This window comes from Hypanus sabinus, chromosome 9 (genome assembly GCF_030144855.1).
Source record: "Hypanus sabinus isolate sHypSab1 chromosome 9, sHypSab1.hap1, whole genome shotgun sequence".
Classification (NCBI taxonomy): Eukaryota; Metazoa; Chordata; class Chondrichthyes; order Myliobatiformes; family Dasyatidae; genus Hypanus; species Hypanus sabinus.
This window is the reverse complement of record NC_082714.1, coordinates 51,851,281-51,866,711: the sequence shown is the minus strand read 5'-3', so window position 1 is coordinate 51,866,711 and position 15,431 is coordinate 51,851,281. Positions and strand designations below refer to the sequence as shown.

At 43.9% G+C, this 15,431-nt stretch overlaps 1 protein-coding gene across 2 annotated transcripts in view; it reads right to left on the bottom strand.

Annotated features, from left to right (window-relative positions):
* The window catches only part of unkl (unk like zinc finger), a 179,468-nt gene that overhangs the window by 9,574 nt on the left and 154,463 nt on the right, over window positions 1-15,431 (bottom strand). For both annotated transcript variants that reach the window (XM_059979675.1, XM_059979676.1), the window contains 2 exons: window positions 2,957-3,159; window positions 1,998-2,255 (listed from right to left, as the gene is read on the bottom strand). In XM_059979675.1, coding sequence (XP_059835658.1) covers window positions 1,998-2,255; window positions 2,957-3,159 — 461 coding nt within the window. The remainder of the gene's footprint in view (window positions 1-1,997; window positions 2,256-2,956; window positions 3,160-15,431) is intronic.

Sequence of the window (15,431 nt, the reverse complement as noted above, 5' to 3'; positions counted from 1 at the left end):
CTGTATTGAATGAAAAAAATATTGTGATCTGAACATAGTAATTTCTTTGCCAAGTTTATAACATTATGTACATTTTCTTTTAATTTGTAGAGGTTACATAAAAACTATAGACCTGTTACCCTGACATCAGTGGTTTGGAAGTTGTTGGAATTGACTGTTAGCGATGAGATTACGGAGAACCGAGGCACATGACAAGACCGGCCAAAGTCAGCATGGTTTCCTGAAAGGAAAATCCTGCCTGACTAACCTACTGCAATTTTTTTTTGAGGAAATTACAAGGAGGCTAGACAAAGGAGACGCAGTAGATGTGGAGTACTTGGATTCTCAGAAGGCCTTTGACAAGGTGTCGCACATGAAGATGAGAGCCCATGGAATTACAGGGAAGTTACTAGTATGGGTGGAACATTGGCTGATTGGCAGAATACAGAGTAGGAATAAAGGGATCCTATTCTGGCTGACTGCCAGTTAGCAGTGGAGTTCCACAGGGGTCAGTGTTGGGGCTGCTGCTTTCTATGATGCATGTCAATAATTTAGTCTATGGGATTAATGGATTTGTGGCTAAATTTGCCGATGATACACAGATAGATGGAGGGGTAGTATTGAGGAAAAAAGAGAGCCTGCAGAGAGACTTAGATAGTTTAGGGAAATGGGCAAAGAAGTGGCAAATGAAATACAATGTTGGAAAGTGTATGGTCATGCACACTGGTGGAAGAAATAAACAGGCAGACTATTGTTTAGACGGGAAGAGAATTCAGAATGCAGAGATGCAAAGGAACTTGGGAGTCTTTGAGCAGGATACTCTAAAGATTAACCTCCAGGTTGAGTCGGTGGTGAAGAAGGCAAATGCAATGTTGGCATTCATTTCTGGAGGTATAGAATACAAGAGCAGGGAAGTGATGTGAGACCACACTTGGAGCACTGTTTGCAGTTTTGGGCTCCTTATTTTAGAAAGGATATACCAACACTGGAGAGGGTTCAGAGAAGATTCACGAGAATGATTCCAGGAATGAAAGGGTTACTGTATGAGGAATGTCTGACAGCTCTTGGGCTGTATTCTCTGGAGTTCAGGAGAATGAAGGGGATCTTACAGAAACATTCCGAATCTTAAAAGGCCTAAACAGATTAGATATGGCAAAGTTATTTCCCATGGTAGGGCATTCTAGGACAAGAGGGCATGACTTCAGGATTGAAGGACATCCTTTTAGAACAGAAATGTGGAGAAATTACTTTAGTCAGAGGCTGGAAAATCTGTGGAATTTGTTGCCACGATTGGCTGTGGAGGTCAAGTCATTGGGTCCATTTAGGGCAGAGATAGATGAAGAATTGGATCAGCCCATGACTGAATGGCAGGGTAGTCTCGATGGGCCAAATGGCCTATCTTATGCTCCTATATCTTATGGTCTTTTGTAACATGCATTTATGACCACTGTTGGGCAAGAAATATTCTAGTTTAGTACAAGCTCTGTATCTGTTAGTCCCTTTCCCCCACCTTCAAGCAAAATATCACAGCCCTATTAATGGAACCTCATGGCCTGAAGGACTTGCCAAATAACAGATAGTTTCCAGTTCATGATACTCAAAATAAAATGACTTTATTCCTCAGGCTCCACTCTCTGAGGGTGCCAACACTCAATATAGTCAGCCATCATTCAGTTCTTCACTGCCAAGGTTACCTTACTTATGCAAACGTAATTCAATCTGTAGGTAAAATTTCACACACACACACAAAAACAACATCAGCAACCGGAAAGCAGAAAGGAGAGCTGTATCCTAGAAGTGACATGGTGAATTGAAATCAGTCAATTGAAATTAATCAATGAAAGCACTTGCTTCCTATTATGTAGAGGTCAAGTCATATAGTAGGTAATGCCTGCTTATTTAGGTAAGTAATGCAATAGAGGTCTTAAAATTGGGTGGGAAGTGGTTAAGAACTGTATAGTACTTTTTCAATATTCACATGCCTCTAATTTCAACACTGTAAACAAATTCCAACTCACCCCATCTACAAGGTCCAAATCTGCACGCAATTGGCTTTGTATAGAATGTAACTTTGGTAAAGGAAGCTTGTCTATATCCCCATAGTTTCTAAGGAGGAGAAAGTTTGGAGAACGACATAAAGCATCAAAATCCTCCTGAAGCTTTTTTAGCTGTTTATCCACTTCTTCCTTCTGTTGTATTACTACTTGCCGTTCTGTATCAGCCACTTTTGCCCTTTCTTTGGCCTCCTGAGCTTCCTTTTGCCATGCATCACATGCCTAACAACAGAAACAAATCATAAAACAAGCAGAGGACGAATGACTACTGTTATGGACATTAATTCATTCTTACAAGTAAACGAGCAACTTATCAGAACTAATTTTTTTAGATGCTGCACTCAGAACCCAACACCAATTAATGATCATCCCATTCAATCTGGGATTGAAGGAAGCTATATTGTGCTAATAAAATATTTGAATGAAGCAAAGCAATAAGAATGTAAAGATCTAGCGCAACACTTAGAGCTACACTAAAGTGAAGTCTATTTCTATTGTGATGCCACCAGTGAATGTGGTTTAGTTCAGTATATAGTCATTTGGTTACACAATTTGTTACAACAGATACCAAACATTAGTTCACTACATGTAGCTCGTTTCACTTAAAAGCAATGGTACACACTGAAAATCAGCAACTTAATAAACAAGAATGAAAAAACACAATTCATATAAAGCCCATGCAAACCTCTCACCACCATCTCACCCTGGCAGGATTTCAACATTCTGACAAACTAACCATCTATTAATAAGTGTAAAACCTTAGATCCTTCGCTTGATTAATACTGCTCCAATTCCTTGCAAATATATCAAATGATTCACACTTTCTAGTAATTTGTAGCATATCTGCACTAACTGGTGGGAGGAGAGCATTAAAAAGTTAAAAGTAAAAATTTAAAAGTTACATCCGCCTCCTTCACACCCACCTGTTTCACTTGTTGCCAAGAGTCTTCCCACTGTTTTATCTTCCGCTTTGCCTCCTCAAGTTCTCTTCGTACTCTGGCAAGCTCATTGTTACTAGAGCCAGCAGTGGTTGTTGTGGCACTACTACTGAATACAGGGGATGGACTGGGAGAGAAATTACCACTAACAAAGTGATCCCAGATACTTCCAGAAACACCATTCAAACCTAATGGAAGGAAAACAAATATTAAAGTGCACTGTTCAATGAGCAAGCAGGGGAAACAAAACACACATTCAGATTCTGATACTTGTGGCCCATCATCCACAAAACCTGGCCTTAAAGGCAAAGGAAGCATGGCAGTGCCCCTACTTCCTTAGGAAGATTTGGCATGACATCTAAAACTATGACAAACCTCTACAGATGTGTAGTGGAGAGTATATTGACTAGCTGCATCACAACCTGGTATAGAAACACTAATACCGTTGACTAAAAATCCTACAAAAAGTAGTCCATCACAGGTAAACCCCACCATTGAGCACATCTACTTGAAGCATTGTTGCAGCAAAGCAGCACCCATCATCAAGCACCTCCACCACCCAGGACCTGCTCTCTTCTCACTGCTGCCATCTGGAAGGCACAGAAGCATCAGTACCCAAACCACCAGGTTAAGGAATAGTTATTACCCCTCAACTATTAGGCTCTTGAACTAAAGGGGATAGCTTCACTCAACTTCATTTGCCCCATCATTGAAATGTTCCCACAATCTAAGGATTTGCTTTCAAGGACTCTTCATGTCATGTTCTGGATATTTATTATTTCTTTCTTTTTGTATTTACAGTTTGTGTCTTTTGCCACCAGGTGAATGCCCAAATCGGTGTGGTCTTTCACTGACTCTATTATGGCTATTATTCTATTATAGATATCTTGAGCATACCCGCAAGAAAATAAATCTCGAGGTTATAAATGGTGACATGCATGTATTTTGCTAATGAATTTACTTTCACTGTGAAATCAACATGGAAGTGGCAGCTTCCAGCATTTAATTTCCTACTCTGTTCTTGATATTTATTTAGACAGTATCACTATTTTCTTTAAATTCAAGGCATTATGCTTCTTTGTCCTATTAATGTCCCAACCCAGTGTCATGCCCTCTCTATTCCCTTTCCATTACCTCACCTAGAACTCCACCCTCAATTTGTGATCCTTCATCTAGTTAGTTATCCCTAGACCCAATGCTATATGGCTGGAATATTCTCTACGGTAGGCAAATTTGAGAGAAAGTTTCCATCAAAAATTGGTAGGAAAACAGGTACCAGTTTGCAGAAGGAACTGAGGAACATGTGACATAAGGGAGTGGAAGTGGCAGCTGGCACAAGAGCAGGAAGTAGTACCTCAAGTCAACGAAGTGAGGCTAAGAGAATGACGATCATGAGTTCAGAAAGCATGTATACTGTAAATGCAAAGTATGGCGAAACACGCAGGTGAGCTGCAGGCACAAATAGATGTGAGATATGTGTGATGTTGTAACAATAATTGAACATGTCTGGAAAGAGAAAAGAATTGAATATTTTACAAGTCTAGATATGTGACGTGCAGAAAAGCTGGCAGCATTGCAGCAATGACCAAACTGATAATAATGGTATAAGAGAGAAAAGTTGTTCTTGAGGAAATCAAGGACAAATTTAAAAGGACAGCATTATCAAGCAATTGGGATTATTCTGTAAACACCAAAAGGTGAGAGTGGGCTGAAGGAAATCTCCAGAGCAATTCGAGAAGTATGCATGCAAACCTTCAATTACCACATTAGTGTATCAAGGAGAAGAATTTCTGAAACCTGTTCAGACGAACTTCCTTGATCAATACTTTTTTGACCCAATGAGGAAGAATGCATTAATGGATCTACTTCCAGGGAATGAAGTGAGCCAAGAGGATCATGAAACTGTGAAGAATACCAAAGATATGGGTTATTCGCACCCCCTTTCCATTACCAATCTAAATCAGAACTTAATTGGAAGAGGCCTAACAATAGAATGAGGGGGAGTCTTGGCAGAGTGGACTGGCAGCTAAAGTTGTAACGGAACAATGAGACCTTTAAAAGAGATGTCTCAAGAAGAGGTTACTTACATTCACACAAAAGTGAAAGACGGGGAACCAAAGCCAGAGCTCACATTTTATAGATAATTAAAAACAGAAAAAATGTGTGTGATAGATATCAGATGAAGAATTCAAGTGAGAACTGGGCTGAATACAGCAAGATGACAGGAGGTAGAAGGGAAAATGAGGGCAATTGGAGAACATGGAAAGAAGCCCAAGTGAACATAAAAAGAACTCAGCAAGTCTTCTATAGGTGCATGAATATTATGCAGGTGAGAGACATGGATCAAGAAGTAAATTTATACAGTGATGTAGATGGCAAAGTGGAAGAGAAATCAGTGTCAGAGAATGGAAGCCTTCAGGCAGAACTTCATTGGTTTCACTGCAATTATTTTCCCCACATAAAAAAGGCAGGAGTTCAAAATCTGATTTCCCCCCCCCCCCCCCCGCCCCTACACCCCAGATAACAAAGTGCGTATAAAACAATCAGTTTCGTAGCATTAGTGAGGTATTTGGCTCCTTGAGTTTGTTCAGCTAATCAACACTACAGTGAGTATGATAGTAACCTGAATTCTGCATTGCTGCCAATTGCTAGTAACCTTACCCCTTGTGTGCCTCCAGTTATCAAGAAGCAATCTACTTTTCCCTTTTAAAAAAATACTCAAAAGCTTTGCTTCCACTATCATTTCAGTAAAAGGCTCAACCCTCCGGAAAAATGTGCGTTTTTTTTTTGTCTCCAAAGGATGACTTGACTTTTGAATAGAAACTTCCAGTTCTAAATTCTGAGGAAATATCCTTTTCATATTGACCTCATCAAGATGCTTCATGATGTTACATCTTTCCCCAATAGCCAAATCCTCCAAAGATACAGAGACGTGTCAGGGAAATTAAGAAAAATGAAGTGGAAGACTTCCGGTAAGATGGCGATTGTTTAGCTGCTCCGAACTTCTGCTCCGTCATTCTCCCTATCTTTGCACTATATGTCTCCATTCTTAAACCTTAGTTAGTGTTTTATTAGGTCTCTTTTACTTGCCTGCGAACACATCTATCTTACAATGTCTACCAAAAGTACTAAAACCTGGAAAAAGGAAACTACGGCTTTGTTGACTGACATTCTTGCTGCTTTGGAACAGCATCGAGAAGATATTTTAAAGGAATTTAGAACCAGCTGGATGTCAAATTGGATCGGATCAACGCTAGAGTGGACGAACATGCTGAACATTTATCTCGCATCGACTCAACTTCTGAAGATTTAAAACACCGTGTTCAATACCTTGAAACTTTCTGCTCCACTCTAGAGGAGAAGACTTGTAAACTTTTTTCCAAAATGGTGGATCTTGAAAACCGGAGCTTGGTTTGCCAGAGGCCACCTAACAGGGTTCTCTTGTGAAATTTTTTTCCGATTTTCTCTGTGAGATTTTTGGGAAAGAATTTCTTCCGAATCCACCTGAGCTTGAAAGGGCACACAGGATCTACGTTCCCCGCGCAATTCTGGGTTCCTGCCCACGACCGGTAATTTTGTGCTTTCATCAATACCAGGTGAAAAACCGTTTGATTATGGAGGCACGCCGCAGAGGTGGTTTTGCTTTTCAAAATCCGACTGGATTCGTTTTGTGGAGGATTTTGCCCCCCAGGTTCTGAAGATGCGTGCTGAGTTTAAAGGTGTAATGAAAGTGCTTTTTGATCGTGGACTTAGACCCTCCCTTCGAAATCCAGCCGATCTCTGAATTACGCTTACTACTGGAGAATATAAGTGGTTTAAATCAGTGAAGGAAGCTGAGGCATTTGTTGGAAGTCTTCCGGCCATCCAGACTTCTTCGGAACCCGGTTGGACCTTCTAAAATGGTGGATAAGTACTTCTCGTAGTAAAATTATTTCTTCCGGACTCACGACTTTACTTGAATAACTCAGACATTATCTATTGAAACTCTAAGGGCTGTAGACAATGTCTCCCTGGACTTGGTGCGTTTTTTCTAAATAGATAATCTGAGTTTAATGTTTCCCTGCGGACGTTTAGATTGTACTTGTGTAATCTATTTTATTCTTGTCTAACTTTATCTATAGAGTTCTACAATTGACTCCAACTTGTTTTGGAGGTTTGGAGTTTTTATTGAAGGCCTCCCTGTTGGTTGATTCACAGTTTAAGTTTTGCATTTTTTTTTCTGTAAATGGTTGATAAGTACTCTCCTCTAATCTATAATTTCCCCCTTTTCTCCCTCCCTTTCTTTTTCTTCTTTTAATCTTCTAAAATTTTTCGCCGGTAGGTTGGTTTTGATTTTCTTTGTATTAAGTTTTATACTTCTGTTGAAGTTGTTCCTATTTGTAATTATATTTTCTAGTGCATAAACAAGTTACCATTTGCTATAGTATTTATACGGAACTGTTGTTAATGACACAGAACTGGAAGTCATATCTGGGTTAATTTTCTTGGTAGAGCTAGCTGCTTTTTTTGGTAGCCGTCTAGTTTTGGGTTGCGAAGGTGGGGTGGGTTCTCCAGTTCTAACACCACTCACTGTTTCTTTTGCTTTCCTTTGTTACTCAGGACATGTTTGTTTTGATTCTATGAATCTATGTTTACATTTTTGCTCCCAGACTGTTATTTACTGCTTGACTTTTTATATGCCTGCTGCCTTCTATGCATTAACAATTGATAATGGCTAGTGCACTTAAACTCGTGAGCTGGAATGTAAAGGATTGAATCACCCTGTTAAAAGGAGGAAGGTATTCTCACATATCAAACAACTCAAAGCTGACATTGCTTTCCTTCAATAAACTCATTCGTTGTTTTGATAACTCCCGGCTTCTGTCAAAGTGGGCGGATCAGCATTTTCATTCATCCTTTGCCGCTAAAGCTAGGGGAGTCTCCATTCTTATTAACTCAAATATTCCTTTTGAACTCCATAATAAAATATCTGATACAAATGGCCGTTTTATTATTGTTTCTGGTAAACTATATAACACGAAAGTTGTACTAGCAAACCTGTATGCCCCCAATTTTGATGATATTAATTTTTTTGAATGTTTTTTTTACTCACTACCAGACTTAAACTCATACTCTCTTATACTGGGTGGTGACTTCAATTGTTGGTTAGATCCTAATTTGGATCGATCGTCCTCTGTTACTAGACCACCTACTAAATCTGCCTCAGCTATCCAATCGTTTCTCTCTAATTATGGTATCTCTGATATATGGTGTTGTAGCGGTGTGCTACACTCAGCGCTAAAATTACGACACGGAGTCGGTAACTGCAGTCGAAGGAAAAAACTTTATTCGAAATCCTCAGCCTCACTTTTAAGCCTCCCTCAACCTGCCCCCCGTGGCGCAGAGGCTCCAAAGTTCTGTGCTCGCAAACCCCCGAAGGCTATCTAATTGTGAGCCGGTTCGGATGTGCCAGGAAATGGGTCGCCACATAACCCCCCCTCCCCCCGAACCGGCGATACACCCCCCAATGTCCACAGTCTGGGCCAGAACCTGCTTGGGAGGTCGGTCTCTGCGCCGAGGTGCCGGAAACTCGGCCGGTTGTGCCAGGTCCACATGGGCCGGTTTGAGGCGGTCCACCGTGAAAACCTCCTCTTTCCCCCCAACGTCCAGCACAAACGTGGACCCATTGTTCCGGAGCACCATAAACGGCCCCTCGTATGGCCGCTGCTCGCCCCTTCGTACAAACACAAACTTACAGTTCTGCAGGTCTTTGGGTACGCAGGTCGGGTTCCGCCCGTGCTGTGAAGTGGGTATGGGGGCCAGGTTACCGAGCTTCTCGCGTAGTCTGCCCAGGACTGCTGCAGGATCTTCCTCTTGCCCCCGTGGGGCTGGTAGGAACTCCCCGGGGATGACCAGAGGCGCGCCGTATACCAACTCGGCCGACGAGGCGTGCAGGTCGTCCGCCCGGTTGGCTCCTTGCAGGCGGGCCATGAGGGCCGACTTCAGGTGACGGTGGAAACGCTCCGCTAGCCCGTTCGACTGTGGGTGGTAGGCAGTTGTGTGGTGCAGCTGAGTCCCCAAAAGGCTGGCCATAGCTGACCACAGGCTGGAGGTGAACTGGGCGCCTCTGTCGGAGGTAATGTGGGCCGGTACACCAAAACGAGATATCCAGGTGGTGATCAGGGCTCGGGCGCAAGATTCAGAGGTGGTGTCGGTGAGCGGGACCGCCTCTGGCCATCTTGTGAACCGGTCCATGATAGTCAAGAGGTGCCGCGCTCTTCGCGACACTGGCAGGGGGCCCACAATATCCACATGAATGTGGTCGAAACACCGGTGGGCAGGATGGAACTGCTGCGGTGGGGCTTTGGTGTGCCGCTGCACCTTGGCCGTCTGGCAGTGCATGTCCGACAATGACTTCACCATTCACTGACCTGTTTGCGGAGTCCGTGCCAAACAAACCTGCTGGAAACCATCCGGACAGTTGTCCGGATGGAGGGATGCGCCGTTATGAATGGAGTCAAAAACACGGCGCCGCCAGGCTGTCGGGACGATGGGACGGGGCTGGCCGGTGGCTACGTCACAGAGTAGGGTCCTCTCACCCGGGCCTACGGGGAGGTCCTGGAGCTGCAAACCGGAGACTGCGGTTCTGTAACTCAGAATCTCCTCATCCGCCTGCTGCGCCTCTGCCAGTGCCTCAAAGTGCCTTGGGAAAGGGCATGAACGGTAGGGCGAGAGAGCGCATCCGCCACGACATTGTCCTTACCCGAGACATGCCGGACATCTGTTGTGTATTCAGAGATGTAGGACAGGTGGCGTTGCTGGCAGGACGACCAGGGGTCGGACGCTTTCGTAAATGCAAAGGTAAGCGGTTTGTGGTCCATGAACGCGGTGAAGGGCCGAAATGCCGGATTGCCAGGTAGAGCGCCAACAGTTCCCGGTCGAAAGCACTGTATTTGAGTTCGGGTGGCCGCAGGTGTTTGCTGAAAAACGCCAGGGGTTGCCAGCGACCTGCGATGAGTTGCTCCAGCACCCCACCGACTGCCGTGTTAGATGCGTCCACTGTGAGGGCGGTAGGGGCGTCCATTCTGGGATGTACTAGCATTGCAGCGTTTGCCAAAGCTTCCTTCGTTTGAACGAAAGCGGCGGCGGACTCCTCGTCCCAGGTAATGTCCTTGCTCGGACCCGACATCAGGGCGAACAGGGGGCGCATGATCCGGGCAGCTGAAGTGAGGAAGCGGTGGTAGAAATTGACCATACCTACAAATTCCTGAAGGCCTTTGATCGTGGTGGGTCGGGGGAAGTGGCGGACCGCATCTACCTTAGTGGGCAGAGGGGTTGCCCCGTCTTTAGTAATCCTGTGGCCCAGGAAGTCAATGGTATCAAGTCCGAACTGGCATTTGGCGGGGTTGATTGTAAGACCGTACTCACTCAGTCGGGCGCAGAGTTGACGGAGGTGGGACAGATGCTCCTGACGACTGCTGCTGGCTATGAGGATGTCGTCCAAATAGATGAACGTGAAGTCCAGGTCCCGTCCCACCGCGTCCATTAACCGCTGGAACGTCTGTGCGGCATTCTTCAGGCCGAACGGCATGCGGAGGCACTCGAAAAGGCCAAACAGGGTGATGAAAGTCGTTTTGGGGACGTCGTCAGGATGCATCGGGATTTGATGGTACCCTTGGACAAGGTCTACCTTGGAGAAGATCCGTGCGCTGTGCAGGTTTGCTGCAAAGTCCTGAATGTGCGGCACAGGGTAGCGGTCGGGTGTGGTAGCCTCGTTCGGCCTGCGGTAGTCGCCGCACGGTCTCCAGCCTCCCGTCGCTTTGGGCACCATGTGCAGGAGGGAGGCCCACGGGCTGTCAGACCGCCGGATGATCCCCAATTCCTCCATCCTCTGGAACTCCTCCTTCGCCAGTCGGAGCTTGTCCGGGGGAAGCCGCCGAGCGCAGACGTGGAGGGGTGATCCCTGGGTCGGGATGTGGTGCTGTACGCCGTGTCGGGGCATGGCCGCTGTGAACTGTGGTGCCAGAACCAATGGGAAATCCGCCAGGACCCTGGTGAAGTCATTGTCGGACAGCGTGATGGAGCCGAGGTGAGGGGCTGGCAACTGGGCTGCACCCAGGGAGAACGTCTGAAAGGTCTCGGCGTGTACAAGTCTCTTCCTGGGCAGGTCGACCAGTAGGCTGTGAGCCCGCAAAAAATCCGCACCCAGAAGCGGTTGGGCTACGGCGGCCAGTGTGAAGTCCCACGTAAACTGGCTGGAGCCAAACTGTAGCTGCACCTGACGGGTGCCGTAGGTCCTTACTGTGCTGCCGTTCACGGCCCTCGGGGGGGGACCCAGTGCCCTGCTGCGGGTGTCATAACTCGTCGGAGGTAAAACGCTGATCTCGGCACCAGTATTGACCAAAAACCGGCGTCCCGACCTTCTATCCCACACATACAGGAGGCTATCCCGATGGCCAGCCGCCGTAGCCATCAGCGGCGGCTGGCCCTGGCGTTTCCCGGGAACTTGCAGGGCGGGCGACAACGGCGGGCTTCTGCGCCCCACCGCTGGTGGTAGAAGCACCAGTGTTCATTGGGCCGGAGGTTGGCGGGCTCTGCGGCCGGGCCTGGACTGGTTTGCTGCTGGGAGCGTGGCTGGGAGATCTGTGCGATGGACGCCCTGCTCACCTTTTTGGTGTTCCACAGCAAGTCCGCCCGGGCTGCCACCTTCCGGGGGTCACTGAAATCCGCGTCGGACAGCAGCAGGCGTATGTCCTCGGACAGCTGCTCCAGGAATGCCTGCTCAAACATGAGGCAGGGTGTGTGTCCGTCGGCTAGAGACAACATCTCATTCATTAAAGCCGATGGAGGTCTGTCGCCCAAACCATCCAGGTGCAGTAAACGGGCAGCCCGCTCGCGCCGTGAGAGTCCGAAAGTCCTGAGGAGCAGGGCTTTGAATTCCGTGTACTTGCCATCTGCCGGGGGCGACTGTACGAACTCCGCGACCTGGGCCGCTGTGTCCTGGTCGAGGGAGCTCACCACGTAGTAGTAGCGGGTGTCTTCTGAGGTGATCTGGTGAACGTGGAATTGGGCTTCGGCTTGCTGGAACCATAGGTTCGGTGGCTGTGTCCAGAAACCCGGCAGTTTCAACGAAACCGCATGAACAGAGGCGGCGTCGGTCATTTCTGGTCCAAAAATCGTTTGGACCGTCGGGGTCACCAATTGTAGCGGTGTGCTACACGCAGCGCTAAAATTACGACACGGAGTCGGTAACTGCAGTCGAAGGAAAAAACTTTATTCGAAATCCTCAGCCTCACTTTTAAGCCTCCCTCAACCTGCCCCCCGTGGGGCAGAGGCTCCAAAGCTCTGTGCTCGCAAACCCCCGTAGGCTATCTAATTGTGAGCCAGTTCGGATGTGCCAGGAAATGGGTCGCCACAGTGTTTCCTTCATCCTACTGAAAGAGATTATTCTTTTTTTTCCCACATGTTCACCATACCTTTACTAGAATTGACTACTTCTTACTTGATAACCAACTCATTCCATTTGTCTGTTCTTGTGATTATCAGAGTATACTGATTTCTGACCATGCCCCAATTACTCTGTCTCTAAACTTTCCTGGTCTCCCTCAGAGGAATAAACACTGGCGGTTTGATTCGACTTTATTATCGGATGATGATTTTCTAAAATTTATTAAGGATCAGATAACCTTTTATTTTAACACCAATACATCACCTGAAGTGTCATCCCAGATTGTCTGGGATGCCATGAAAGCAAATTTGAGGGGTCAAATAATCTCCTATACAGCAAATCTTAATAGAAAGTCCTGTGCAGATCGATTAGACCTCATTAATCAGATTAAAGAATTGGATCAACTGTATGCTCAAACTAAGAATCCTGAACTATACAGGAAGCATGTAGAACTTCAAACTAAACTTAATCTTCTGTCTACTCAACCTGTCGAACGCGGGGGGGACGTCACGTGATGACGTAGGATCGAGACGCTGGAACCCAGACCTCACGTAAAAAAGTTAATAAATTAATGTTTAAGTGAAGAAAAGTTAATTAATACTTTTTTAAGGTTACTTATAAATTACTCTGGATTGTTTTAAGCTATGCCTCATAAACAGAGGACGAAGAAAATTACTACCGCGAAGACCGCTCAAGTTGGAACAGAATCAAGGCCTACTTCTACTGAAGAACCACGGACTCAGGTACAACACACCACCGGTAAAACAGAAAAGGAGACCGCGGCAGCATCGGCCATTTCTAAAGGGAAAGATCAACGAGAACTGCGCAAGCGTAAAGGAACGAGCATGCGCAAAAGAGAGCAACTAGAACTACAAAACCCAGCAATGACTGAAACCGACAGTGAAAGTGAGTCTGAGAGAGAGCCGGACTCTCTGGAAAAATCAGACGAAGATGGAGAAGAAGATGAAAGTTCCTTTGAAAATACAAAAAAGACTTTGAGGCAAATAATGCATAAATTTGAACAATTAAATGCATTAAAAGTAATTAAAGAAAAAATAACAAATATGGAGGCTATGTTTGATAAAATGACAAACAGGAAAAAATGATAAAGAAAATTACAGATTTGGACGTCAAAATGGAAGAAATGGATGGAAGAATGAAGAAGATGGAAGATAATAATGATGCCTGGACATCAGAAAGAAAACAACTCGTGGGAAAAATTGATAAGCTTGAAAATTTTAGTAGACGCAACAATATTAAAATTGTTGGACTTAAAGAAGGTACCGAAGGAGAAGACCCAATAAATTTTTTTCAAAAATGGATTCCTGAAAAATTGGAAATGGGAGAAGAAACTTTAATTGAGATTGAAAGGGTGCACAGAGCCATAAGACCAAGATCTCAAGATGATCAAAATCCGCGATCAATTTTGATAAGATGTTTAAGATACCAGGATAAAGAAAAGATTTTGAGGGCGGCTGCCCAGGGTGCCAAAAGAAGAAAAGGTCCATTGATGATAGCAGAGAAACCAGTTCTTTTTTATCCTGATATAAGTTATAACCTTTTGAAGAGAAAGAAAGAATTTAATCCAGCTAAAAATGTTTTATGGGAAAAAGGTTATAAGTTTTTAATGCGTCACCCAGCAACATTGATAATTTTTTTGGAGGGAAAAAGATTTTTTTCTTATTATCAAGATGCGGAGGTGTCCGCACAAAAACTTCCATCTCTTCGCTAATTAAACGTAGAGATTTCTAAATGTAATGGTTAAAGACGAAGACAGAGAAAGCAAATGGAACTGATGGACATTTAAGGATGATATAAGGGAGAAAAGTAAAACTTTAGAAATATTAATTGAGAATAGTATGTTTTTTATATATATATATACTTTTTAAATTGCGGGGGGGGGCTGGGGAGCTTTGAATCGGTTACTACGGGATTCACGTGTGTAATCATGGCGATTGCCATGACCCGTACAATAGAGGGGGGTAATGTTGTGTTTTTTTTCTTTCACAACATTAGTAGGGGGATATTTTGTTTTTTGCTTTATTTTCTATTTTTCTTCTATTCTTTTGCCTGGATGATTGGTGGGGACACACATAGCAACATGGAGACTTCTAAAAAGATTTCCCAGGATACAATGAAAGTTGAAAGATTAGGTATTATTATAGATTGGAGTAACATAAATAAAAATAATGACTAATTTATTGAATTTTTTAAGTTTTAATGTTAATGGGCTTAATGGACCAATAAAAAGAAAAAGAATTTGAACATATATTAAAAAAATGAAAATAGATATAGCTTTCTTACAAGAAACTCATTTAACGGATATAGAACATCAGAAATTAAAAAGAGACTGGGTTGGAAATGTTATTGCAGCTTCATTTAACTCAAAGGCAAGAGGAGTTGCAATTTTGGTTAAGAAAAATTTACCAATTAAAATAAAAAATGTATTAATTGATTCGGCAGGAAGATATTTAATTATACATTGTCAAATTTTTTCAGAACTATGGACTCTTATGAATATTTATGCACCAAATGAAAATGATGTAAAATTTATACAGGAGGCCTTTTTGAATTTGGCTAATGCACATGATAAAATATTAATAGGTGGAGATTTTAATTTTTGTTTAGATCCAGTTTTAGATAGATCAACAAAGGTTGTTACAAAATCAAAAGTAACAAAATTAACTCTATCATTGATGAAAGATTTAAATTTGATTGATATATGGAGAAGAATCAATCCAAAAGAAAGGGATTATTCATTTTATTCAAATAGACATAAAACATACTCAAGAATAGATTTTTTCCTATTGTGCTGTCTTTACGACAGTTATTTAGTTTATAATATTTTCGCTTAGTAATTCATTCAATAGTATTTTCTAGTTAGAATTAGGAGTGTTTAAAGTATATTCATTGCATGTAAAATATATCGGCATGCGATGACGTCACATCCGGTTTCGCCGGGTCTTGTGGGAAAACACCGGTTTGAAATTAGCGCGAGGGTGGGGGCTTTCCACGAGGCTCACCTGAGCAGAA